Source organism: Ambystoma mexicanum, chromosome 7p (assembly GCF_040938575.1).
Source record: "Ambystoma mexicanum isolate Mex_15411 chromosome 7p, UKY_AmexF1_1, whole genome shotgun sequence".
Lineage (NCBI taxonomy): Eukaryota > Metazoa > Chordata > Amphibia > Caudata > Ambystomatidae > Ambystoma > Ambystoma mexicanum.
Window position 1 is genome coordinate 51339147 of NC_090939.1, and position 25662 is coordinate 51364808.

Sequence of the window (25662 nt, forward strand, 5' to 3'; positions counted from 1 at the left end):
ATTGTCATAAAGTTCAGGATGTTGGTGAGACAAGGCATGGTGGTTGCAGGAAAAGAGGAGAGTGCTGCCTGTTTCCCAGCCTGTGGGGAGCAGGAATCGCTTTGCGGGATGGCAGGTGGATTTGATTTGTAGGTGGTAGATTGGAAGGACCTGATTTGCTGCAGTGATGGGTTTACAGGTGGGTGAGTTGGCAGGCCAGGGGTGACTCAATGTATGCCTTCCACTTCTGTAGTCTCAATCTGCCCTTCCGACGTCCGAGCAACTACGATTGGAGGTTGCCATGCCTTACAACATGTTGTGCACATTGTGTCCCACTCTTTGAATCTCTCACACTCACAGAGTTCTCTGAATTTCCATTTGGACCTCTAATAAAAAAAATACTTAGTAATGCCCTTCTAATGTCCCTCATTGTAATCATGACAGTGAGTGGTAGGAAGCATGACCGTTTCATTGTTTCCAACATTCCATAAGACCCATCTCATTTGGGCCAAATTGGCTGTCCTAGTTGTACACACCGCTTTTGCTTATTTCTATCTCTATCATAACTAGACCCAAAATCAGCCCAACAATCTCAGCTTTCCTATGCTTACCGTTATTTTAATGGAAAACATTTAGAAACTCGAAAGCTCTCCAGTGTTCCACAATATTGCCCCATGCACTTTAGTGCGTACATCTACAAAAGGCTGTGCAATTAGTCCTGTTCAAGTGAGTGAACGCTATGAACGAGCACTTTCATCGCTGGAACTTCATCTAGGTATTGTTCTATCTTCTCCTTCACGCATTACGTTTGCTCTGGCTACTCAACACCCCACTTCCATATTAACCATTTCTGGGAGAATATGTGGTTGCAGTAAAACATAATGCCCTTATAATTCCTTTTTTGTGTGCTGTGACGAATCTGTGGATGTCATCCCTTATCCCCCAGGGAGAGACCTTTCCCCGTTGAGCCAGGGTGGTGCGTTCACAGCACAATAGTCCCCCTGGGGTGGTGTACAGGGATCACTTGGGAGAGGAAGGTCCTTATGGGATTAGGGACGACCATCCCCTGAGAACGCAGCATACCTCTGCTTTATTACACCCTCCCTCGTCCCCAAGACATTTCCTTCTGTCTCTCCAAACAGGACCAATATCTTTTATTGTAAAATTAGCCAACCTCATATATTAAACCTGACTAAAACACCAACGAGTACAATGGGGCTCATTAGGATTTCCCGCAGCAGGATGTGTATGTGCCCGCGGGCTCGGCATACACGATAATTCTGGCGATCGCCCTGCTGGTAAGGGTAAGGCCGGTATTACCAAGGTTTTACCAGCGTACTCGGAATGTACCCCAATTTGCTTTCGATATAGTTCTAAGGCAAGTACTGTGAAGAAGATGACCAAGACTACGAGGATCACTCCAGAGAACAGAGTGAACGGTCTAGTCTCTCACAACATTTGATTGGTCAAAGACAATACAAAATTACAGAGGGAAACCAACATGGAGAGAGCCATCCTCCGAGGAGGAAACCCAGGAGACGCCAACCCGGCGAACAGGGAACCGGAGCAGGAGACGCTGTGCACGCAGGCGAAAGGGAGCACAACGATAGTCCAGGACGAAGAAGCTACGTTGACCACTGCCCTAGAAACCCTCCAGGCGTCCTGAAGTACAGGAAACCGGCGGGAGTGCAAAACCGCAGCCCGAGAAGAAAGCAATAACCAGTGGAACAGCCACTGACGCGAAGAGGAACACGACTTTGGCTGGAGAGGAGAAACACAGCCCGAGAGAGGAGCAGTGACCGGTGGGCCCACCGCCGACCCGAGTGAGCACCGGATCTATAACGGAGCCTCATTCTGGAGCAGCGCCACTCGAAAGACCTGAACCACACCAACAGGATACGTGGACAGACCGAGAGGTGCTGGAGGTCCCGGAGGAATTGGGGAAGAACCGCAGAACATGAGATAAGGGGGACTGGGATCCTGAGAGAAAGAAACACATATATGCTTGGAAGGAGAGTAAACCATGCTATTATGACAGCACATTGCGAGTCTGTGACCCGCACCCATATGAAAGCCATGGAATAAGAGGGTCTGGGACCTTGAGGGAATCACAGTCCAGAAGGAGCTATATGCCTGGCAGGAGGGTACACCAAGCTATTGTATTACGGCATTGCCAGTCTGGGACTCGCACCCATATGAAAGCCAGGGAATAAGAGGGTCTGGGACCTTGAAGGAATCAGACAGTCCAGAAGGAACTATATGCCTGGCAGGAGGGTAAACCAAGCTATTGTAATACGGCATTGCCAGTCTGGGACTCGCACCCATATGAAAACCAGGGAATAAGAGGGTCTGGGACCTTGAGGGAATCACAGTCCAGAAGGAACTATATGCCTGGCAGGAGGGTAAACCAAGCTATTGTAATACGGCATTGCCAGTCTGGGACTCGCACCCATATGAAAGCCAGGGAATAAGAGGGTCTGGGACCTTGAGGGAATCAGACAGTTCAGAAGGAACTAAATGCCTGCAGGAGAGTAAACCAGGCTTCTGTGATGCACCATTGCCAGTCTGGGGGTCGCACCCATATGAAGGTCTCAGAATAAGGTGAAGCTCACTCAAGAGAGTACAGGTCGGGGACCCAACGAGATAAAATGAGGGGGTTAACAGTGACTATGCTGTATAACTTCCTGCCGTGTGTTTGTCAGGGGAGTGAGCCAGACATAACCGTATGTGACCAAAAAAGGGACATTCACGAATTTGTTTCAAGGAGAAGCAGAAGGACGCCAGGGGGAAGGAGCTGATCCCCACACCACTGGAATACTACATTAAGAGAGAAGGACCATTTCTTTTGCTATTTTTGACAACCCGAGACATTGGGAACTTTTCTTTTGCAAGAAATGTCATGACTACTTTTGTTCAGAGCAGAACATCCTTGCTCATTAGATTTTAAGTTGCGGTCAGAAGCAGGTTTTTTAGACACCACAGTGACTGACTATTTGTTTGACATTTTCCTTAGATTTCTTTGAGGCAGGGAATCCCATCTTAGCTTTAGGGACAGAGAGGACGTTTTTCCAACCCTTTTTCTGGTTAATAAATGTTTATAACCAAAACCATGCCACCTTTTGGTTCCAAGCCTTACTTCTTCACCCTTACCATTGCCTTTACTCCAAGTTACCAACAACGTGTAAAATAATGTAGATTATCCCCATACTGTAGATGAGAATGGTTTGTTGCCATCAGCTGTAGAGGATGTCAGATGTGGGACTCTACTGTACTGATGAGCATTTATCACAAGGAGGCAGGGCGCCCTGTTAGAACACTCCAAAGGAGGGACCGCTGTACTAATAAAAGTCAAACTCCACAGCTGTTGTTGGTCAAAAAAAAACAGCCCTGTGCTATGTTGCATTTGCAAGCATTTATACTGCGCCAATCACCACCATAGTGGTGTTACAGCACTGAGGATTGTGGGAATAGTGGCTTATTGCCCAACCCACTGCCTCGGGTACACTGGAGTACGGTATTTGGGTGAAAGGGAATTGTAGTATTATTGTTTCTATCTGCACTGGGTGCACACAGTGCTGGTGGTAGACTACAGTGATGTCATCTAGAATGTTATGGGACCTAAGGGTTCCAAGAGCTACAGTTGATAACACAGGATGGGAGAACCTTACTGAAAGGATGGCATCTATTTAGCTCCCTGCCTTTCTAACCAACTAGCCCTGTAACTAAGAAATAAACTTACTACTTTTACATACTCAAGTCTCCAGTGCCTTTCCTGAATCCTGATGACATCTTACCATCCTCCAACACTACAGAAATACATAAGAGGAAAAGAGAAGCACAGGTATTCTAGACACTGACAAGCGGAGAGGTACAGGAAATAGTTTGGGGAAAGTTGTATTATTAGTAGTAAGAGTGCAAATGTGCTCATTAGTAGTGGATCAAACAAAGGCTGATCAGCAAAAGCAAAATGTTCTCCACTTGCTTGTAATGCCAGGCAATTTTCTGTGCCAACAGTTCCTTGAATGTTACATGCATGGTACTAGAATTAGTCAGTGCATGGTGTGTGATGGACTTGAGATGCGCTCAAGCAGGCCTTCGAAGTGTGGAGGCATCTTCTCCTGATAACATATTTGAATGTCCTTTGCTGTAAACAAGGAAGATTATCTGGAGGTGCCGAGCTGACTGACAGAGGTGATCAAGAATTGCAAGCGGGAAGAGGAGGAAGGGATAATCTCGATCCTCCAAGAACAAGGCCAGTTCAGGCACTTGAGGTTTGTGAACAATATTACATGCTGTGGAAACATGCAGTACAGTAGGTGGGGGGAGGCTATCAAATCCCAGTGATATCTAAGCACCTATAGCAGTAAAATAGACCATGAAGTCCCTATCCAGACGAGGAATAGTCTTCTATTTACATTACAGAGGAACACAGTTTAGGAGCTGTAGACAGAAACGATGGAAGGTATTCCTACCCGGCCTAAAAGATCAATTATGCTACAGCAATATTAGATCATTGAAAGGGGCCCCACATGAATGGGTCTACCTGTGGTGAGTGGAGCCCTGTCACCTCATTAGCCTTCTAGTCATGCAGGACGTCCATCTCTGTGCTCCTATCACACGCCCATCCACAACGGAGCCCATTGAATACACCTGCCCTCTCTTTGGTGCCCTGCTGAACACTTAGGCCCTCCATCATGGTGTATCCATCTGCTATTCTTTCATCTTGACTTATGTTTCCCAATCCTCCTCTGTCAAAAGATGTACCCCCACCAAGGTCCACCCACAGTGCTCAACCGCACTACACAAGCTCAGACTTAATAAGTGTTTCTATTGTGCAAAGACGTTGGGCCTATCCCATTGGGGACTGCATTTATGTTATGTTGATTTATAACGCTGCCATTTGCATGCTCTCCAGGCACTCACATGGCTCTGTAAAAGTGGGTAGGGTTGGTAAGTGAGGTAGCCCGGGTATGATATAGTTTGTGTTCTTCTGTTGATGCTTGCAGAACCAGGAGAAACTGGCATCTGTATGTGTGGGCTTTCTGGGTGTGCTTTATGTGCACTGGGCTTGTGTCCGGGTGGGCGGTGTCCAGTGTTTGAGTTGTTTGTTGTCTGCAGATATTGGGCTTGTAGCGCGATTAGAGAGGGATGTGTGATTTGCGTGTTTTTGGTGGCTTGTTTCATTAGCCCTCTGGGCATGTGTAGTACATGAGAGGTGTGAGGGTGTGGAAAGGAGAAGGGGGAATTGTTAGTTGGTTTCGGGTAATCTCTGGGTGTTGAGTAGTTTTACTGTTGGTTGTTCTTTCTGTATTGTCCAGTGTTTCGTTTGGTACAGGTGTATGGTTTGTAAGAGCACGCATCTATGTTTATCTCAGTGAATTGAAAAGCCATGTTTTTTTTAGCAGTTTCCTTGATGTTAGGGTGTCTTACGTTGTTCTTATTTCCTTTGGCATTCATTTCCATAGTTTGGCTATCAGATAGGAGAAGGCTGGTTCTCAGAATTTCTTTTTCTTGTAGTGTTTTGTTTCTATTTGGAGGTTGTTCCTAGATCGTACGTCTCTTCCTGGTTGGTAGCAGGTCATTTTGGCTTGGAGGAATTTGGCTCCTTGTCCGTGTAGTGATTTAGATGGGTCATGTGCTGGTCCCATCTAGCGTACTTCATCACATAAATGGGCTTTAGCAGCCTAAGCAATATTCACAAACAAACCATCCACTCGAAGGCTAGACCAGAGGCCAGTTAAAGCTTAAGTAATAATGCATGTGTGTCAGTGTTGTCACACTGTCATTTCTTAATTAATTAGTAATTAAAACTGAAGTGAGTGGAGAAGCGTGAGAGGAATGTACAAAGCTATACCTCTGAGCTTTAGGGCAAAGAAGATGATGGGGAGGGCGAATATTTACACATTGAGAAAAGATTATGCAGCAGAATTTTTCAGGAGGAGCAAGCAGCCAATGTAGTGTTTTATATGAGAATATCAGGAAGAACTGTGTAAAAGGCTAAGGCGGTCCAAATGAAGCGTGTATGAAGTGCAGACATTGTACTATCGGGTTGTTATTGCAAATGAAATTAGTAGAAAAACCATTGTGGATTATGTGCAGTCTTGAATCACATTCACAGATATACTTTTGAAACATAAATGTGTGGACATTCTTATGTTTCTAAAATGCTCTTTATTTTTATGCAAAGCAGCCATGAGTCTACATTTGTGCTGTTAAGATGCATGGGGGCTTTTGAGGCCACTCTAAAATATACTATTTAGGGTGCTTCCTTGTAGACTGGCTGAGACAGCTGTGTGGTGCATACATCAAAATGAAGAGGCTTCCTAATTCATAATCACTGGGCGATTTGCTCTACCTTCAACTTCATTATTTCTGAAGCATCTTTCCAGCCCCAGACCAAAGTGCTGAATGCAGGGTAACACATGTTGGTCATAATTTAACACACTTTAACTGTGCATTTGTGGTCAAAGAAGACCTTTTTAAAATGACAGACTTCAGTTCCAGAAGACTGGTTCCTCCTTAGGGAATATGTGCATACTATCAGCCCCACCTTGCTGCTTTATACTGTGGGGGGAATCCTAGATGAAGCGTTGCAGGGAGGGGGTTAATATCTGCAGATTATCACGTGACCGATGTATTGTCCTCTGCGGAGCAGAATAAAGAAAGGCAGCCCATATGGGAGCCGAAATCTTAAATGAAAACATAAAAAGCTATTAAGCATACTGAGCCTGTGTCATTTATTTACAGAATGAAGGTGGTTTACTCACTGCTAAAGGGTGTTATATACAAAGTGAAAGAGCATTCTCTACAGACACCACTTTATTTAGAAACTGAACCAGAGAGCGCTTTATTTACAGTATGCGGTCAAGACCATCTGCTACAATGTTCAGTGACTCAAAATACATATTTGCAGGGTCTCATGATGTATTGTTTGGGGAGGGGGCCCTTGCCTAAGTCACCTGACCCTCTTTTTGGCCACACACCCTTCACAGAGCCCACCCTCAATTTCGCATCCCACTCAACGCTCTGACAAGCACTGAAACTAACGCATGGATTTGTCATCAGAATCAAGACAATCGATGATTTGATTAAGGGTTTCCCCCCCAGATGCTCCCCAAGGGTACCCGGATATTGAGCATCCAAGACTCTATGGGCAGCGTGGGGAGGTCACCTAAAGACTGGGGACCTCAGGGGTTCTTGGGGAGCCACCCTCTTCATGATGCAACTTCTGGAGGTGGTCAACAGAGGATTCTCCAGTCCTCCCTTAGAGACCACTATACCACATACTTAGTGCATGAACCCCAATACCAGGTTTAGTGCTAGCAACAGAAGGTTTTCAGGCTGCCCGAGGGACGAAACTCCATTAGAACCAGTTACCGGACAGAGTATCCCCAAATATTTTCCCACTTGTCCCCTTTCATGGTTCTGTGCATTGGCCTGGACTTGTTGAGTAGCACATGCCAGGTTCGAGAGCCATCGCCATGGAGCGCTAACCAGAGGGGATTGTGAAAACTACTGCAGCAGAAAAAATACAAGCAAGCAAGACGCTAAACACAGAAAAGGGGAACTTACTCACTATCTGGAAAGCAATGAATGGAGATCATCAGGCGTGCCTAATCCAAATATGGCGGGCAAGCGTTTGATATTTTCGAATCGTAGAACCCGGGGCTCTGGACAATGCAAACTACTGATGAAACAGCTTCACCTGCTCCCAAGTGAATATGGAGACCCAACACATGTGGTGTGGGCGCACAATAACGAGCAAGGGATGACCATGTATCCCAGGCAAATGAGAAAATTGAGCCACAAACCATTACACAAGTTGGAATCATTGGACTTAGTGTACAGATATAAAAAGAAGCACACATTTCCTGAAGTTGCTGGTGTTAGGATAGCATTTCAAAGAGAGCCAAATAGGCCCAATTAGTTAGTAGTAGATTGAACTAGAAGAGGCCAAGCTAAACCAGGATGGGTTTAAGGGAGACACTAGACTAGACCCAGCTGAAAACCTGGTCCAAACAACTAGTATCAGCCAGGCTCTTGGAGAGGGTAGAGACCTTCCCCTTCCCCCAGCTGAGGGTGCTAATCCAGAACCCCATTAGCTTGCTCCTAGTTGAGAACCAGGTGAGTGACAATAAGATATACCTTGAAGTACCCAGGTAGGGGGAATATTTCATACCCGCAACTAGCTGCAGAGCTCTAATGCAGGAGGGATGCAATGGAGGGCTTGCTGTGGCAGCGGCACCCAGGAGAAGTGAGGAGAAGCTTAGCTGGCGTGAGTAAAGTCTAAGACTGAGATGAAAGCAAAACAAAGCCCCAATGCACGGCAGGGACAATGGCAAACATGTGCTGGGGCACTTTGCGCTCCTTGTATCTGTGAGTTACTAGGTGAACACTGTCCTCGAGGAACACTCATGAGATTGATACTTAGAATATGGTGTGGACTTTGGACACTCAAAGCCCCTTCTCAGTTCCATTTTTCCTATTCCCCTCTCACTGTTACCTGCAACCTGCCTCTTGCTTTAATGTCCTCCCTGCCTAGGCATTCTACCAGCAAATCTTCCTGAACCTTAAACAGGAAGGTGTTGAAATATGTTCATTGTGTGTGCAGATTCTGGGATACTAACTCTTGTTTATGTCCATTAATTTCTAGTGTTATTCTGGTTCTTGTGAGTTTGTCTTAATGGATGTTGTATTCTTATAAATCTCGTCAGCCGAACGGCTAAATACAAATCATAAAAGAATCGGAGCACAATGGATAAGTGCACACACACCATGTTTATACCCACTGTTGGTTCCCTCCACAGGTCCCAAAGCGAGTAAAACACGTCTCCCTCCTGAACCTGAACCTGAGCTGGAGACGCCAAGGAACCCGTTCATCCGTGAAGGGTCTCTCAAGGTAAGTCCAAAGAGCACATAGCAAGCAGACATCAACGGCGGCTGTGAGACCCTGGATTCTCATCATCAATGTAAAGCCCTGTACCCTAGAAAAAGGGAATGAGGCATTTCTAAAAACATGGGGAGATCATAATTTGGAACAAGACAAATGTGATGCCTGCTTTCAATTAGTCAGCCGGAGATTCAGGTTGAATGTCCCCCCTTCTTGTCAGCGATTGTGTGAACATCGACTCTCTGACCTTTAGTTAGGCGTTTCACACTGTTTCCATGTCTCAATATTTGAGAACAATCTGTTTATGAATGAGGCTAAGACTGAAATCATCTACTTTGGCTCACCAATTCCTCCTTATTTACCCTTTCCCTGGACCACATCTGTAGGCCTCTCTAGTTCTCTCTGCTAGGAGCCGGGGGGCAGGGGGAGGGGGGGCGCGGTGATACTTTTGACAATCAACTCTTTTGGCCTGGCTTTCCTAGATTTCCTTCATAACATAGAGGTGACTAGTGCCTTGGTCCTCTCGGGGCTGGACTACAGTAGTATCCTTTATCTGCACTCACTACGCACTGGCTGAAAGACATGTGGAAGCAACACCAGAGAAAAAAGTATGGTTCAAGGTTAGTGTCTTTAGTAGGGTTTTATAGGCGCTTAAGACAGAAATGAAAGAAAGGGATCCTCAACTGAGGGTAGAACCATAAACCAACACAAGAGATCCGTGTTGGAGTTAGCTGTCCCCCTTCTTACCCAAAGAGCTTTATTAATTGACACCTCTACAAATGTGAGGGTGTATAACGTGCTGAGTCAGGATGTTAATGTCACTAGAAGTTTGCCTCCGATTCCTTGCCTAAGTCATTTGTTAGATCTACATTAGAATCTTGTCTGGCTTCTCCAGGACCTTTAGAACTCTTTCTAGTGGTAACAGGGTTCGCTCAGTGGCCTCTGGAAGGTGCATTGTGGTCTCTGGCTTGGGAAGGTAACTTGAGAGGGTTTTGCCCGTCTTGGGGGAAGGGTCTCTTGGTATCAAGTGACACAGACCTAGGGAGAGCGACCCGGCCCCCTCCCCATTCTGCTATCAACCATTGGCTTGGGGTGGCCTTGAGCCATCTCAGTCACTCTCCCATCGTCTGCAGATCCAGGCAAGAGAACGTCATCACATATGTTTCCGGAAAAGACTAAAAATGCATGCAATGCTTTGGCCCTTAGAAAGGTTTTATCTCTGCCTCCCGCTGCTGTACCTTTCTGCCCCTGCCCCCAACCGCCTGTAGGCCGGACTATCCTTGAGATCCCAGACCTTGCACTATCAACGATTCTGCTGTAGAATCCTTCTCTTGCGCAATTCTGTTTATGCCCTGGGTTCATGATTTTACGCAACCTGTCACTGATGACACAAGATAATACTCCAAGTCTCAGCGAACGTTCATGGGGTTTTATTGAAGATGCTTCAGACCCAAAGGCTTTCCCTCAGTCTCATCTAAATGCAGCTCCTCCCTAGCCGGCCAGGTGTGCTTAGCCCCCTGGTTAGTATTATAAAAGACAAAATTGACCGAAAGGTGTACAGCCTCATCTGTCTAATCTTCCTATGTGACTTCATAACTTTCCACACTCTATTAATAGGCTAGTTTTGTGAAGTGAAATGGGATTGTGCCTTCTAGATGCTCAGCCCGACTCGATCTCCCTTCACTCACACCCACTTCTTCCTCTCCTCCTCGATATCTGATGGCCTTTTCTCTCCTACTCTTTTCTTCTTAACTCCTCTGTCCTCCTTACTCCACCTTCTACTACTACTCTGCTCTCCCTCTGGTCTTTCCCTTTTCATCTAAGTCTCGCCTCCATCCTTTGATGTTACTACACTACCATGCTCTCCTCCACACCACTGCACCACCCTCCAACCACTACTCGGCCCTCCAAATACTACCATGTCCGCCAACTAATTACTCACCTGTCATTAACTTCCAGTTACTTCACAATCACATCATACACTAACACCCCTAACCACACTGGTTACACTTACACTCACACCTCAGTACTACTTGCACTCGCAAACCAACACCTCACCTGCTTCAGAAATCGCCTCCACCATCCACTCGACCGTCCTTCCTCCTGCTGGTCTCTTAGTCTGTCACCTCCTCTGACCTCACCCCAACACTCACACCCTCCTGCTTCCCCTTTTATCCTCGCCCCTGTCTCCTGTTTGGTGTTCTATCCCTATACATTAAGGTGCTTTCTCTCCTGTCTGGTAAGTGTTGTAGAAAAGGTTTCAAATATGGGGGTAAGCCTGCTTTTTTTCTCAGTGCAGGACTTCCACAGGGAAACCTTAATGTCTGCCGTTCTGATTTGTTCCAGTTCCTGTTAGGGGTTTGGTGCCATTTGAGAGGGGTCACCAATGCTAGGTGGACAACTTTTTGATGATTGTTCAAAACATGCCATTTTATCAAAGTATAAATGATATTAAATGCCTCACTATCCCTACCCTGATGAGGATTTCCCTACCTAACAAAACTAAAGGGAAACACTCTAACACAGGATGTCCGACCCCCACAGCTGAACATCAAATACAAAGGAAATATATGGCAATTCAAATAACATCAATAATGATATTCACAGTTTCTTGGTAAACTCTCAATAACCTGGGTGAGTTCCCTTCCAAAGTGATTTCAGCTCCAATGTTCAAGAAAATGAAACATGGAAATCCATGTAGGTAATATCGTCTCAAATCAGTTCTTGATGTTTCAATGTCAAGATAGTTTTGTCAACCAAGGTTCCAATAATAGCAAAGCTTTTCTTCTTGATGAAATGAGTACTTTCCACTTCCTCAAAATAGCACCAATGTTATTCCCAGCCACAATGCTTTGCCACCACTTCCAGTTATCAAAAAAGACCTGGCACAGTTCAAAAGAATTACAACTTCTGTAGATTTCAGTGAAACACAGGTGTTGGTTAACAGTTATTATTTCTCTATTAACAAAAGTAGGATTCACAGTAGATATCTTTGTCAGGATGACTTCACAGTGTGGCTGCTTCTATTTCAACAACTTCACTTCTACTAAGGTTTACCATGAGAACACTCTCCTATTCTCCTTTGTCCCACAGAATGTCACTTCACTTGTACTACTGAAGTCTTGCATCTGCTGACAATCAGATATACCACCACAGCTTTAGGAATTTGTACTGCCACAAAAACAACCTAAGTTTACCTTTAGAACCCACTTCTTTTTCTTACAGTCCTTGACAATATCGGTTGTGTGAACTTCATGTAATCTTTATAAGCAGCAAGCTTCCCTTCCCCAACTTTGCCTTTATCTCTCTGCCACCTATTAGCCACACTAATGACACAGAAGCCTTGGTGCCACTATCTTGGCTTCAGGTAATGCTTGCACACTTGTATCTTCGGCATGCTTGAACTTCTATTAGGCTTACAGTATTGGTTAGATTGTTTTCTGGCTTTGCAAGAGGCTGCTTTCAGTTTTAATAGGGAAATGCTTTTGGCTTGGGCAATGCTTACTCTCTCTTCAACTGCAGATACAATGCTTAAACACTTGACTTCTTTTTATGAGCAATTGTTATCCGCTTGAATAAAGATTCAAAGTTCACTCTTCCCTTGAAAAGCAAAATTAGGTACATGCGACCACTTCTTCATAAGTGTTACAAGGGATAACTGTCTAACAATATCTTTCCGTAGCGTTTGCTCTTCACGCAAGTAAGAGAAAATCCCTGATCACATGCGAGTGTTACATTTCCATTGTTCCATTGTTAAGAACTCAACGAACAACTTAAGCTCACATCTGATTCTACGTAAGTGAATATTATGCTGAGTACTGTTGGCGGCACTGCTTGCGCAAGGAATCGGAACACTAGTTTTGATTTACCGGCTTCTGTGATCCTTTCTCCATGTGTTGCACAACTTCTACTGCTTCTGGCTTCACTTGGGACCCACACCCATCCTCACTGAAGGTGTCTCTGGTCCGGCAACTCGATTAAGTAGCCCCTCTCGCTCCTGAGATCCACCGCGTTAGAACAGCTTCTTGCCTCAGTCTCCAACACGCTTCTTGCACAGCAACCTCTGCAATTAGGCTCACATGGGGAATGGCAGCCTTCCTGCATGCCTTCCGCTGTGTAGCCTTGGCACCTCATAGTGTGGGGGAACAGGACCCTCGCAGAACAAGCAGGTGAAATCTGCTGAATCAAAGTTCCAGCATCCCTTTGGTTCTCCCACTTCTGGATGGTGATTGCCAACACCATGCCTTCTTCCTTCTGCCTCTGCTACTACTGCACAGACTCCAGTCACAGTTCCAGCTTCTTATTGCCTGCACCTGAGGGGGCCTTTCATGCCACTTGGGTGTCTTCCAGTGTGGGCTGTTAGGCTTAATTTGCCTGACTACTTCTACAACATACCTCTTCAGTCCTCTTCATCGTTGCAGTACTCATGAAATTATGGGACTTGCAGTCCTCAACAACAAAGTTAGTTCTTTTTAGAAACGTCTTAGTTTTAAGGGTAGATTTATTCCTCTTAGAGTCAATTAAGGATGAACCATTAGAATGTGTTGTTACAGAGGAAGACAATATACTTAAGGCAATATTTCTCGATTCCTTTCCATTATACCTTTGGGAGTAAGGAGGATTTTTATCCTGAAATACCTTGAATGGTCTTTCTGTTAAGTGGTGTTCTGGTTTTATGTATTTGTTCTGAGAGCCACAGATTTTATATGGGGTTCAGATATATTATAATGACAATAAGCCAGTACCTGTTCTGGCAACTTAAAAAGGTTTCCCCTTTTAAAGGACAAATACTGTGTCTCATCCCACGGGATCTCCTACCGCCCTGTCTTCTCCCAGGTGATCCTCCTGCAGTGTACCACCTCCAAGGTCAGTATCAGGAAGCGTCTGCCTTGCCATAGCCACCGCGGAGAAGACGTTAGGCAGGGGTTCAATGAAGGATCTGTAGGATTCATCACACATTCCCCCTCCGAGGTAAGAATTGTCCCCTACGGGCGTCAGATGTTTCTCTTGGTCTCTGGTGGTCTAGTGGGCCTGTTAGGGATGTCTCTATGTGTGTCCCTGGGCCTGTGTGTAGCACGTGTACTCTATTAGTCCGGAGGTCCAGCTCCGTTCTCTAGTTCTTCTGCAGCTCTGGCCGTGGAGCACATATGTGTAATTGGCGACACTGTGTCTCTACTGGCTTGAGGTTACTTTTTCGGTACCTCTGTAGAACGTTGCATGGGGCGCTGTGATTTCTTTTCTGGTTGCTCTTCTTCCTACTGTTCTCTCACCATTCTGAATTTAGAGAAATCTTTCTGGCAACAGTTTGGGTCATGGGCATTGGGTAATGCACAGAAGCAAACTGGCAGTTGAGGAATTGGGACCCTCTCAATTGCTACCATCATCCTCGGGGGTAGGACTGGCTTTAGATTTCTCCCATGTGGGCCTTCCACTCTGGCTGTGAAGGGTTCTCATCCTCTGTTGACAAGTCATGATCCCATAATGGCCTTATTGTTGCATAGCCTTTTTATGCTTACACTTTTTATTTTTTATTTTTACATTTGTATAGCGCACAAACAGCCCAAGGGCATTGTGGCGCAGTTACTTGCAGAGAGCTTAGTTGCAGGGAGGTACATTTACATTATACATATGCATTGATAACACATTAATACAGTCAGCTAATTGCAGTACATTTGCGGGTTATCAGGGGATGCAGCGAGTAGTCCCAAAGGGACTGTGGTGTTGATCAAGCGAACAGAGTGGTTTTCATGGCTTTCTGGAAGGGACTGAGTGAGGCTTCGGCCCGAAGAGTCATAGGAAGGGCGTTCCAGTGTAGGGAGGCACACTTATCTGATGTAGTGTCCTTAGAGTTGCTCCTGTGTGTGACCAACTTTCTGTACTGTTGGTTCTGTGGTATTGTTGGTACCTGCATGTCCCTTGAACTTAACCTGCATGCATCCTGTACTTACTGATCTGATTGTGACAATTCTGCGAAGATCATTTCCGCCCATCTTTCCACTAGTGGTGCTATGAAGTGATTGCATGCAAGCAGGCACCTAATGAATCCACTTTACACAAATAGATGGCTAATTCAATCATTGGTTATTGTTAGTCTGCAGCTCACAGTGCGGGTTTGGGGCTCTGTCTGTGGGATTGGTTTCTTAGGTATGTGATGCCCACCCGTTTAAAGATCTTTATGTGATGGCTGTTAGGAAGAATTTCTTTGTCCTCTGGTGAGGGCTTGTGAAGACTGGTAGTGTTTATCAGGTTTTCCTGACTCATGGGGGACAGTGGTAATAAAGAACAGCTTACACTTACATCAGCACACAATAAAGGAAAGCCCACACAGCGTATTACTTGAAATATGCAGTTTATGAAAATGTGTGCATCAAAAAGAATTTACAAGTACAAAAAAGAAGTTTAAAAATAAAAAGGCATTATATAAAACAGCAGATAGCCCCTAAAACTCCCAAACTTCAATCTAAAGAAGCATCACACTTAAATGCAACTATTGTTAGATACTAATACACAGTTTAGTAAGCTAATAAAAGTGGGCTCATAGTATAGATATGAAAGGGATAAAGTCATTAAGGAGTTCCTGGTTGCAGGTAAACGGTAAGTACCAGTTTCCAGAGCCCGGGGGACTGCAGAGGAGGCAGGCTCACAATGAAGGAGGTCCCCCACAAGAGCAGAAGAGGAGACCCGGAACCAGCTTTGATGATTATAGGCCCCAGAGATTGCAGTATTTTGGCCAAGCACTGATGCAGTGTAAATTGTAGTAAGGGTGTCAGTGATGGACTGCAGACACAGTCCATAGACATGAAAGATCTAATTGTGCAATAGGATGTAGATCAGAAGAACCCCCGTAAGGTATAGACCAAAAGAAGTCGAAGTCCACAAGTTTCAGGTACATGGGTTGGTACTGGTGCCAGGAGATACCTGGGCAAAGAAAATGGTGGCACTGTGGTTGGAGAACCTTCCTAAAATGACCCTGACTGGCCACGATAGTAGCAGCAAAGAAGGACATCGGTGATCCTTTAAAAATGTCAGCGGTTGCTTCAGATGACACAAAGGACTGCAGGACAGGACACAGGAGAGTCCACCAAGAAGAGCTGTTGAAGTCCAGTTCAAAGTATCCCACGATGGAGTAGGCACTTATGAATGTGCATGAAATACCCTGTTTGGCCTCTGGGAGGCAGCAAGGGCTCCCACATATGTCCTAAGGTGTTCATCATGTTTCCCCCTTGTTGAGCTAAAGACTGCAATATCATCTAAGTGAGCCATGCAAAAGTCATCAAGCCCATTCAGAACACTATTTACTAGCCTTTGCCCAAGGGCTTTACCCTCAACTAGTAAAGACCATCGGGTGTGGGGAATGGACTCTTCAATTTACCTCTCTGGCTGAGATACTTGCCAATATCCAGTTGTGAGATCAGAAGTGCTGATGTATATGGCAGCACCCAGCTTGTCCACTAACTCATCACTTCATGATAGAGGGTGAGAATCTTTCTGGTGATGGCATTAAGGCTCTGCAGTCCACATAGAATCCCAAGTCGGAGGTTCCTGCCTTTGATATCAAGTCTACTGCGCTGGACCATGGACTACTGGAGGGCTCCATCATTCTCAAGGAGCAACATTTTTTGAACTCCAACTTAATGTGAGTTCTTACTTTGTCTGACATTCTATAGCTCCTAGTTTTGGTGGAAACGCTTCCTCCAATGTCATGTTGACACTGTGGTGCCAAACCTGGAAACAGTCAAAACAGGGAGGCAAACTACCTAAGCAAAGTTCAGGGCTCGTGTTGCTTTGGAGTCAGTTGAGGGGACAATGTGACACCCTCAATGGAGCCATCAGATGAGCTGCTTATGAACCGATAATTTAGAGGTTCAGACTTGTTCTCTTCCCTATATCAGGCCAGAGGCAGGGCTCCCACTTGGGCCCTAGGGAGCCTTCAACCTATTTACATGGATCAAGGGTTAGGGCGAAATTACCTAACCCGAAATGACCGACCTCACCAAAAGACCGAAAACACACACCACGAAAAGTTGTAACTACCAAATGTTCAAACTTTTCGTGGTATGTGTTTGGGTCTATTGGTGGGGTCGGTCTGTAAATAAATGTTAAAAAAAGGCTGCAGGGGTGTCCCCCACAACACCCCACTCACTAGACTGTACAGTATAGTGAGCGGGGTTGCAGGGGACACCCCTGCAGCACACCCGACAGAAGAAAAAAACGGGGGCTGCGGGGTGTCCCCACACAACACCCCGCTCACTATACTAGTATAGACACTATAGTGAGCGAGGGAAACCCCTACAGTTGCCCGAAAAAAAAGAAGAAAAGAAACTAAAAGGACCCTGGGGCAACCGGTTCCCGATCACAGAAGGGAAAGGGAACCGGCACCACAGGGACACAGCGCAAAGGAAAGGTAATTAGGGTGGTGGGGGTATGTTGGGGGTGTGGGTGTGTTGTGGTTGTGGGTGGGGGTGGGGGTGTATGGTTTTGTAATGGATGTTCGCATGGGAAAAGTACAAACATTTTGTAGTGCGTACATTTCCCATGCGAACATTTCCGTCGTGGGTTATTCCCCTGCGGAAAAATCACGTAGATCCTTTTAGAATCCTCTTTGGGACGTCCCAGGTCCACTAAATAGATCACCTAATTGATCCACAACTTTGTAAGGGCCTGGTCATGTGTCTTGTAAGGCTCCACACCTAATGGGATCCAGGATGAAAATTTCCTGACGAGGGGGAATGTTAACAAGTGAGGCCATACCAGTGTTTAACTAGTGCTTGGCCAGCCTGTAGCTCTTTCTTGGCTTCTGCCATCAAGAGAGCCATTCTCTTCTTCGGGCCCAAAACAGAGTCCACCACATCTAAGTTGGGTGAAGTTTAGGGGGTTTCCTAACGTTCCTTCACCAGAGCAAAGGGGTCTCTGACTGGGTAGCCAAACATAAACTGAAAGGGGCTGAAGACAACTTCCTCTTATGGTTCCTTTCCAAAGGAAAACACATGACATGGGAGTAGGAGGTCACATTTTCTCCTCTGTGGCACCTCAAGAGCTCCAATTATTCTGTTCAATGTTCTCTTCAATCTCTCAACTAGGCCATTGGTTTATGGATGATAAGCTGGGGAATGCCTACAGGAGGCCCCACACTCTCACGTTGCATCGGTCTGTGCCTTTGTCTGACACAATTCCTTTAGGAAAACCATCTCTGATCAAACATAGCAAGCAGGGTCTTAGTAACTGATGTGGCATTTACTGTCTTTACTGAGATGGATCCAGATTGTTTAGTGGCCCAATCAGCAACTGCTGCCACTAGATAACGTGGGTCCTAGTCAAACCTGTTACCCGAGGATGTAGGAGGATCTAACAGACCAACAATGTCAATCCCCACCCTCTCAAATGGTACATCCCTAGAGGTACTGGTACAAATGGACCTTGGATGTTTGTTCCGCTTTTGCCAGACAATTGGAAAGTGAGGCCACTCTTACAGTGATTTTCCCTCTTAAGTCATTAGATATACATGCTTAAGCTGTCCTTGGTTCTCTTTGTTTCAGGAAGACATGAAAATGGGACTTCATATTCGAACTCCAATAGGAATGGCCTCAAAGACTGGGGGGGACCACCAACCTCATATGGTCTCTAGCAGTGTACCCTATGGGCTCACTATGCAGTAGCCCATCTATCCAATAAATCCCATGTTTCCCGGGAGTTCACCCTCCACCCTGAGAACTGGCCTGCCTCCTGAGGCCTTCCGAAGATGGACATTCTCTCTGGCTTTAACTGAACCCTTCCTTCTAAGCAAACTTTGTATCTCAGGGTGCTAGTTATGTTTCAGCGTCTCAGACAATATTTCCTCCTCGTCAGGTTCAGGTGCTGGGCCAGGTTCCTCAGCAGTATGTCAGAAGTGGCAGCACTCCCACTCTACAAGGCTGTGCTAGGGTTTTTATTACGTATTTTATGTGCCCTAGGGCCATCCCCATCGCTCTCATCCGTTTCACCATCCTCCTTATCCCAGGCGTCTCAAGCCCCAGGTTATTGCTGGCTATTGTTTCATCCTCAGTACTTTAAGCACTAGATAAACTGTGGTGTTAACCTAAAGGCCTTTGACCTTATCTGTCCGTATCTTCCACCTCCCCACTACTACTACCCCTTCTTTCATTAAGCTACTCAGACACCCTCCTGTCACTCAGGTAAATTCACTTCACAGTCGCTCCTTACACTACTTTTTCTAACCACACTTGCCACACCACTCTGTGCACTCACACAGCAGAACCACGTTCACTCCCTAGCCAGTAACTCACCTGCTCTACAAGTCTCTTCCACAACCCACCACCTCATCTTTCCTCCTACTGCTCTCTTGGTTCTCCTCTGCCACCATATACTGGCCTGCCGCTGGACATTTTTCCTGTACCCACCAGGGGATCAGTGAGCTCTGGACCAAGAGCTAGACCTTTGCCTTGATTTATAATTTATATTTGAAGTCATGCTCTGTTAGGGAGAGTTCTCATAAATGTGCTAATTTCCTTCACCTTAGAGGCCCCCAGCAACTTGGCTGGATTTTGAGGGCTTTATTTTTTTACCTGGCGAGAGTGTGACCTTTCTTTCCCATTCCCTCATGTATTTTGATGTGTGATTTACTCTTGTGTTCTTTGATTATGGGGTTTTAGATAACTCCATAGGCTTAATATTTTCTTGTGTGCCACACAGCAACCTCAGTGCAGTAACATAGGGAAGCCTCACAGGCTGTCCCAAGGTTTAAATACCTTCTCTGGGGTAAACTACTGTTTCCCAGAGAAAGTAAAGTTAAATTGACTTTGCTAGTCTTTTTAAATTCCTAAACCCAGCACACACTATCTTCCTAGAGATGGCTGGAGGGGTTACCTAGTATCCCCTGTGTCTAGAAACTCATGTAGCAGTCAAATGCTACCCTTTCTATCAAAATGGCTTGTGGCAGTGGTTGTACAACGAACTCCCATGATTTTTTCTGACCGCGAACACCGGCAGCTAAAAATCGCGGGAGCCATGTTTTTCAAGATGGCGTCTGAGCCCCCTTTGTTTAAACAGGGCCCGGTCTTCTTTTTTCGCTGTTTCTTTTTGGAAAGGTCCTTCTAGAGTTCGTCTCTGCGGGCCAAACCAGCTTTGGGCCCTTTGTTCCTATGCCTTTGGTGGGCTTCAGGACTGAAGACCGGCTCTGGCGCCTGAGTGTCTGGGGTGGGCAGGAAGTGAGTGGTGCCCAAAACTCCCTATGCTTAGTCTCCGATGAGACCCATATGCACTCTGGCGTGATTGGTTGGCTGACTGTCTGGCAAGGACAGCCACCCTGCTGGGTGAGTGGCAGCTAGGCTGGAATGAAAGGGAGAAAACTGTTTAAAAGGCGAGTCTCTTGGCTTGGAAGGCAGAGTCGACCACTGGAACGAAAGAACCAAAGACGAGCTGGAAGAGGACGGCTGCTACAACTCCTGGACCGTTGGTTTGCCCGTTGAAGCCCTGCTGCAGGTCTGAATTGACATGTTCATCTCGATAGAGAAGCCCTTCAAGGACGACTTCTTCATTTGAGTTGGTGAGACCAATCAACTCATAAGCCACCTGGACACCATTCTCGGAGCTGGTTGTATTTTCCTCAGAGTGCTGCAGGAAACCGAATAACCAGGGAGAAGGACATCAGTTTGTGTGCTTGAAGACAGCTACCGGAATCGAAGAATTGCCAGTTTGCCAGCTTTGTGACTAGTCGCCATGCAGTGCAGGAGTCCCCCGACGTCCTCCCTCTTGTCCCCACGACTGAGGCTCAGGAACAGCGAGATCTGCAGGAACTGCCAGGAACAAAAGTCTTCAGCTGCATCTTTTTCTTCAATATAAGGTACTGTGAAAACCCGACCGAGAGAACTTACCTCTCACTGCGAAAGTGCGTGAAACTTTGGCAACTTGCAGGCCTAGTCGGCTTTTGTCCCGACATATGAACCTTTCTTCTAAGAACTACTTCTGAGAACCGTGGCAAAGACTTTTCCGTTTAAACTACCAGAACCGTTTTTACTTATACAAGACACTAGCCCATTGACTTTGGCCTACTTATTGCATTGAACAAACTCCTCTTGTGAACTCAAACTATTTGTACTGTTTTAGAGTAACTGGAATACTCGTTTTACTATCTTTTGCCTTTTTGCTCCTACTTCAAATGCCCTGAATACCATTTTGCTCCTCCTTCAAAGTAGTTTAAATGCCTCAGAACCTGATCGTGTGAAGTACTGTAGTATATTTTTGTGTGATATTGATTTCCTCCTTTTGGTGAATGTTTTCTAACTGACTGTGTAATAAATTAAGTGCTTTACCAAGAAACCTTGAGTATAAGTGTCTATTTGAATACTTGTAATTATAGACCTCTGTGTAACACCCTTGCAGCTCACATTCCCTATTGAGATGAGTCTGAGTGCTCAGCTCGCTACCAAACACTGTGTGGTACAGACTTATACAAAAGGTTGGTTTTGCTTACACCTGTAGTCATAGTTGTGTGTAGTGGCCCCAGAGGGTATGGCATGCAAACTCTGCCTAACACTGGTGGCAAGAGGTGAGGATAAATTGTATAGTTGTTACACTGAGAGTTCTGCTTTACTTTTGTTCGAATAGTAACCTTCACAAGGCTAAGCACCACTAGAAAAGCAATGTTATTATGCCTAATATGGATAACTATAGACAGGAGGCCCTGATCATTTTAACAGTAGATCAACTGAAGGAAATGTGTAAGGACAGGAACCTCCCTGTTAAAGGAAAGAAAAATGAATTGATAAAAAGATTGTTGGAATATCAAAGTCTGAGAAGTAGGTCTGTTACACCTACTCCTTCAGCAAATGTGGAAAATGTTGATGAGGATGATAATGATTCAGAGTCTGTCATCGTATTGAGGAGCAAGAAGAGTTGGAGGAGTCTCAAGATGTGAACCCTTCTGCACCTCAACAAGCTCTTAGGCCTCAACCCTTAGCCACAGGGACCCTTCCAGGTCCAGTAATGAGTCCAGAATTTGTCTCTCTTGAAAAAATGAGGCATGAGTTAGAGTTCAAAAGGCTCCAAATGCAAACTGAAAGTAAACATCAATAAATCAAAGTCGGAGAAATGGAAATGCATCATGCTCTTGAAATGAAGAAATTGTCTCTTGAAAATGGTTCTAACCCAGAGTCTTCTAGGTCTTCCAGTCCTAAGAAACCTTGCATGCCTAAGGAAGCTGTGACTATGTATCAGGTGAAGCTTGATGTTTTGGATTGGTTGGCTGCTTTTGAGTATAACTATGGGATGCAGGGTTTCTCATGGAATCAGTGGATTCCTCGACTTTTGTCTAGGCTCCGCCAGGTTGCAACTGATGCTGTAATGGAGGTGGGGGAACTTGAAAGATTGGAGTATGAGAATATGAAGCTAGCTTTGATAGCTAGATTTGGGAAAACTCCTTCCCAGTACCTTAAAAGGTTTAGGACCCTCAAAAAGAATAATGGTATCCCTTGGGCTTCCTGGGTGTGTGAATGTTTGGAGAACTTAGATGGTTGGGTAAAGGGTTACAGAGTTACCACTTTTGAAGGAATGAGAAATCTATTTTTGTTGGAATCTATTTTCGATGCCTGCTCTCCTGAGCTGAGACAGCACTTGGCTGACTCTAAGGAACTTGATCCAAAGAAGTTTGCAAAGGCCTGTTGCCAACAGGGATACTCGCACGGATTCTGGGGCAACTCAGAAGAGGGATGAGGCAGCAGCACACGAAACATGTAAAAGAAAATTCTAAAACCTCCCATCCAACAGAGTGTCACTAACCTAAGAAGGGTAAGCCACATGGGAAACCAAATCAGGCTAGTGAATCCTCTGGTGCCAAACCAGAGGGAGGTCAGCTGAAGACTCCATTTGTCAAAACATTTGGAAAATGTTATGCTTGTGGGTCAACTGACCATGTGAAAGGGGATCCCAGATGCAAGGGTAAATCTTCGGGGGTCCACACTGCCTCCTTAGCCTTTTCCCCAGAGGCAGAAGTACATATGGCAAGTGGAAACTTTCAACTACTGGCTGAAGACCCCATTGTAGTCTCTGCCAGTGTTTCTTTAGTGTCCCTGGGTCTGTGGGAACAGCAGAATTGTAAATGGTCAGGAGACCCCTGCCATTGGAGACACTGGGACCAGCATTACAGTGGTGGATGAACCTTTTTTCAAACCTGAGGATGTTGCTAAGGCACCCCAAGGCCTCACTAAGCTTGCTGGAGGCCCTGTTCAAATGCCTCCAAGATGACCAGCTCTCATCCAGTGCAACAACATGACTGTCAAGATACCTGTTAGTGTGCAGAGTGAGGTGCCTGGGAGAGTCCTGTTGGGGAATGACTTAAACACTCTTGGAGTTGTATCAAGCACCCCCAGGCCTCCCAGTAAAAGCAAACAGGAACAGACAAAGAAGGCCAGAGAGAGTACCTTAACTGACTCTCCAGAGGATGTTACAGAAGAAACTATAACACCAAGCCCACAGGAACTTGTTACGCTCACCTGATCTCTGCAGAGGGGTTGGGGCACGGTTGCAGCCCTCCCTGAACTTCAATCACCCCCTTCAGGCCTCTCCCTCAGTAGAAAAGCTGTGGGCGGTGGTACGTGGTGATACTGCTCCTGCGTGGAGATAACAGTGTGTGAGTGCGCCAATCTGTTATTATTGTACCTCTCGAACCCTTCACCCAAAGTACGGTTTCTGTGAGCATACGCTGGCCCATAAAGCTCACCTGAGAATTATGGAACATAAGCTCTCCGTCCTGCTACTTCTGGCAGGGGTGCGTCGAATGGGATCTAGCTCCTTCACTGATCCCTGATAAGGATTAGTCCAGTCCAGCTGCAACTATGCTTCTCCATAGGATTGGTAAGTCTTTCTTGAGCTCTTGTGATGTTGTTCATTCTGTTTAATGTCTTTATATGTTGCTCCTATTTATTCCCACAATAATGTCTCTCTGTTTTCTTCCTTTAGATGGAAATGCGGCCTCAATGCAGCTGTGAGACGCGGCCGGATGGAAGATGGATGCTACCGCAATGTTCGACAGCAGGTAAGTGATGGTTTAAGGAAAAGCGCGGAGTATGGCGAAGCGCAACCTTAAACTGACTGTTTTTCGATGTCTAACCTTGTCTTCTGTTTTTCCTTGCAGGCGCTGCTGTCGACAATCGAGCGCGTCGTGCTGCGGTGCCAAGATGAAGATAATCAGCGTTCCAGAAAGTGTAAAGATGAATACGTGGTTCGCCGAAGAGATGTACAGGTAAGAACAGCTTCCCCCAGTTGGTAAGTATGCTGGCAGGAAGCAGGATATCCAGGAAGCAGGATCTTCAAAGGTAAGTCTGACCTCAGTCGACGGTGAGCGTTACTCTGCTTGCAAGTGCAGAATAACGTGAAGCGTCTGTCTTGAGGATCGGGAGCACGCCCATTAGGGCCGGTTTACCAGCCACACCCTGCCACTCCTAGCGAGTGAGCACGTGCGAAGGCAATCCATTAGCAGCCACACCCGAGAATACACTTGGGGCTGCTTAATGGTTGGCATGTTCAAGATTAATGCATCTGAAGTGCTATGTCCATAATAAAAGCTTTTTGGTGTTAAATGGATGTTCTTGTTTATTCTTGTTCATGAGCCTGGCGGCATGCTGTCATGAACCATCGGTCGCGTCCCTTCTGGACTTCCTGGTCCCTGACCCATAGGGGCTTGCACTCAGCAGTACTCCCAACATGGCCGCCGAACGCGGAACACTGTTTACCAGTTTCTGCGTCGTAAGCACTACGCTCTATAAAGCTGAAACAGCCCTGCGCGTCTCAACGCTACCACTTGCAGTGGCTAGACGTGTGCTGCCGTAGTTTGTTATTGCTAATTCCTTTGATTCCTGGTCCCCTAAATTCCTCCTCCTTCATCCCTTCCCTTCTTGTCCTCTGTTGCATCCCGGATCTTTGTGCACTCGTTCCCCCGAGTGCACTCTTTGCTGTTTAATGGACTTTTCCCTGATATCTGAACGTTCCCAGGAGACCGGGACGCTGAACGCACGCTGGAATCCGAGGACATACGCACAGGGTTATACAAGACCCGAACTGTGAGAAAGAAGACTCCACCGAAGAACTCCAACAAACAACACAGACAGGTGAGAAGAGGGGAAACCTGTGACGGATTGAGACGCCAACAAACTGATACAGATACGGACATGGAGGCTGCAGTTCAAGACCTCATGCGCGGCATGCAGGAGTTAACAACAGAAGTTCAGAATCTCAAAGCCGAGAATGCCGCATTAAAACAATTAGTCCTGTCACGTGATTCCGCGACCAAGGAAAGTGTATTGCTGGGCGGAGTAGTGGATAAATATGATGGTTCATCAAATAATCCTTTGTGGCTTCCTTGATTCATGTTTAGTACACTTTACCTTTAAGCCCTACTACTTCTCTACCCCCAGGGCAAAGGTGGGCTTTATGATTTTGCATCTTTCCGGGAATGCATTAACTTGGGCTACGCCCTTAGTTAATTCTGGAGATACCCTCCTGGATGACTATGATGGGTTCATACGGGCTCTAAAGACCATGTATTACCACCCAGAACAGGTTTACAGTGCCCAAGAACGCCTACTGGATTTCCAACAAGGGTCCCAGGATATGCTTACCTATGTAACATGCTTTAAGCAACTGGCCAAGGAAACAGATTGGTCCTCGGAGGCCTGCTTTACCCTTTTTCGAAGAGGACTGAATGAAGAGATAAGACGATCTAGCCAGGGTAGCTCGCCCAGGTTCCTTCCAGGTTCTTATGGACCTCTCTTTACAAATAGACTTTTGTATCCAGGAAAGGA

At 45.9% G+C, this 25662-nt stretch overlaps 1 protein-coding gene across 3 annotated transcripts in view; it reads left to right on the forward strand.

Annotated features, from left to right (window-relative positions):
* Positions 1-25662, forward strand: part of SPAG17 (sperm associated antigen 17) — a 1712709-nt gene that overhangs the window by 924720 nt on the left and 762327 nt on the right. For all 3 annotated transcript variants that reach the window (XM_069635754.1, XM_069635756.1, XM_069635755.1), the window contains exon 20: positions 8787-8878. In XM_069635754.1, the coding sequence (XP_069491855.1) occupies positions 8787-8878 (92 nt within the window). The remainder of the gene's footprint in view (positions 1-8786; positions 8879-25662) is intronic.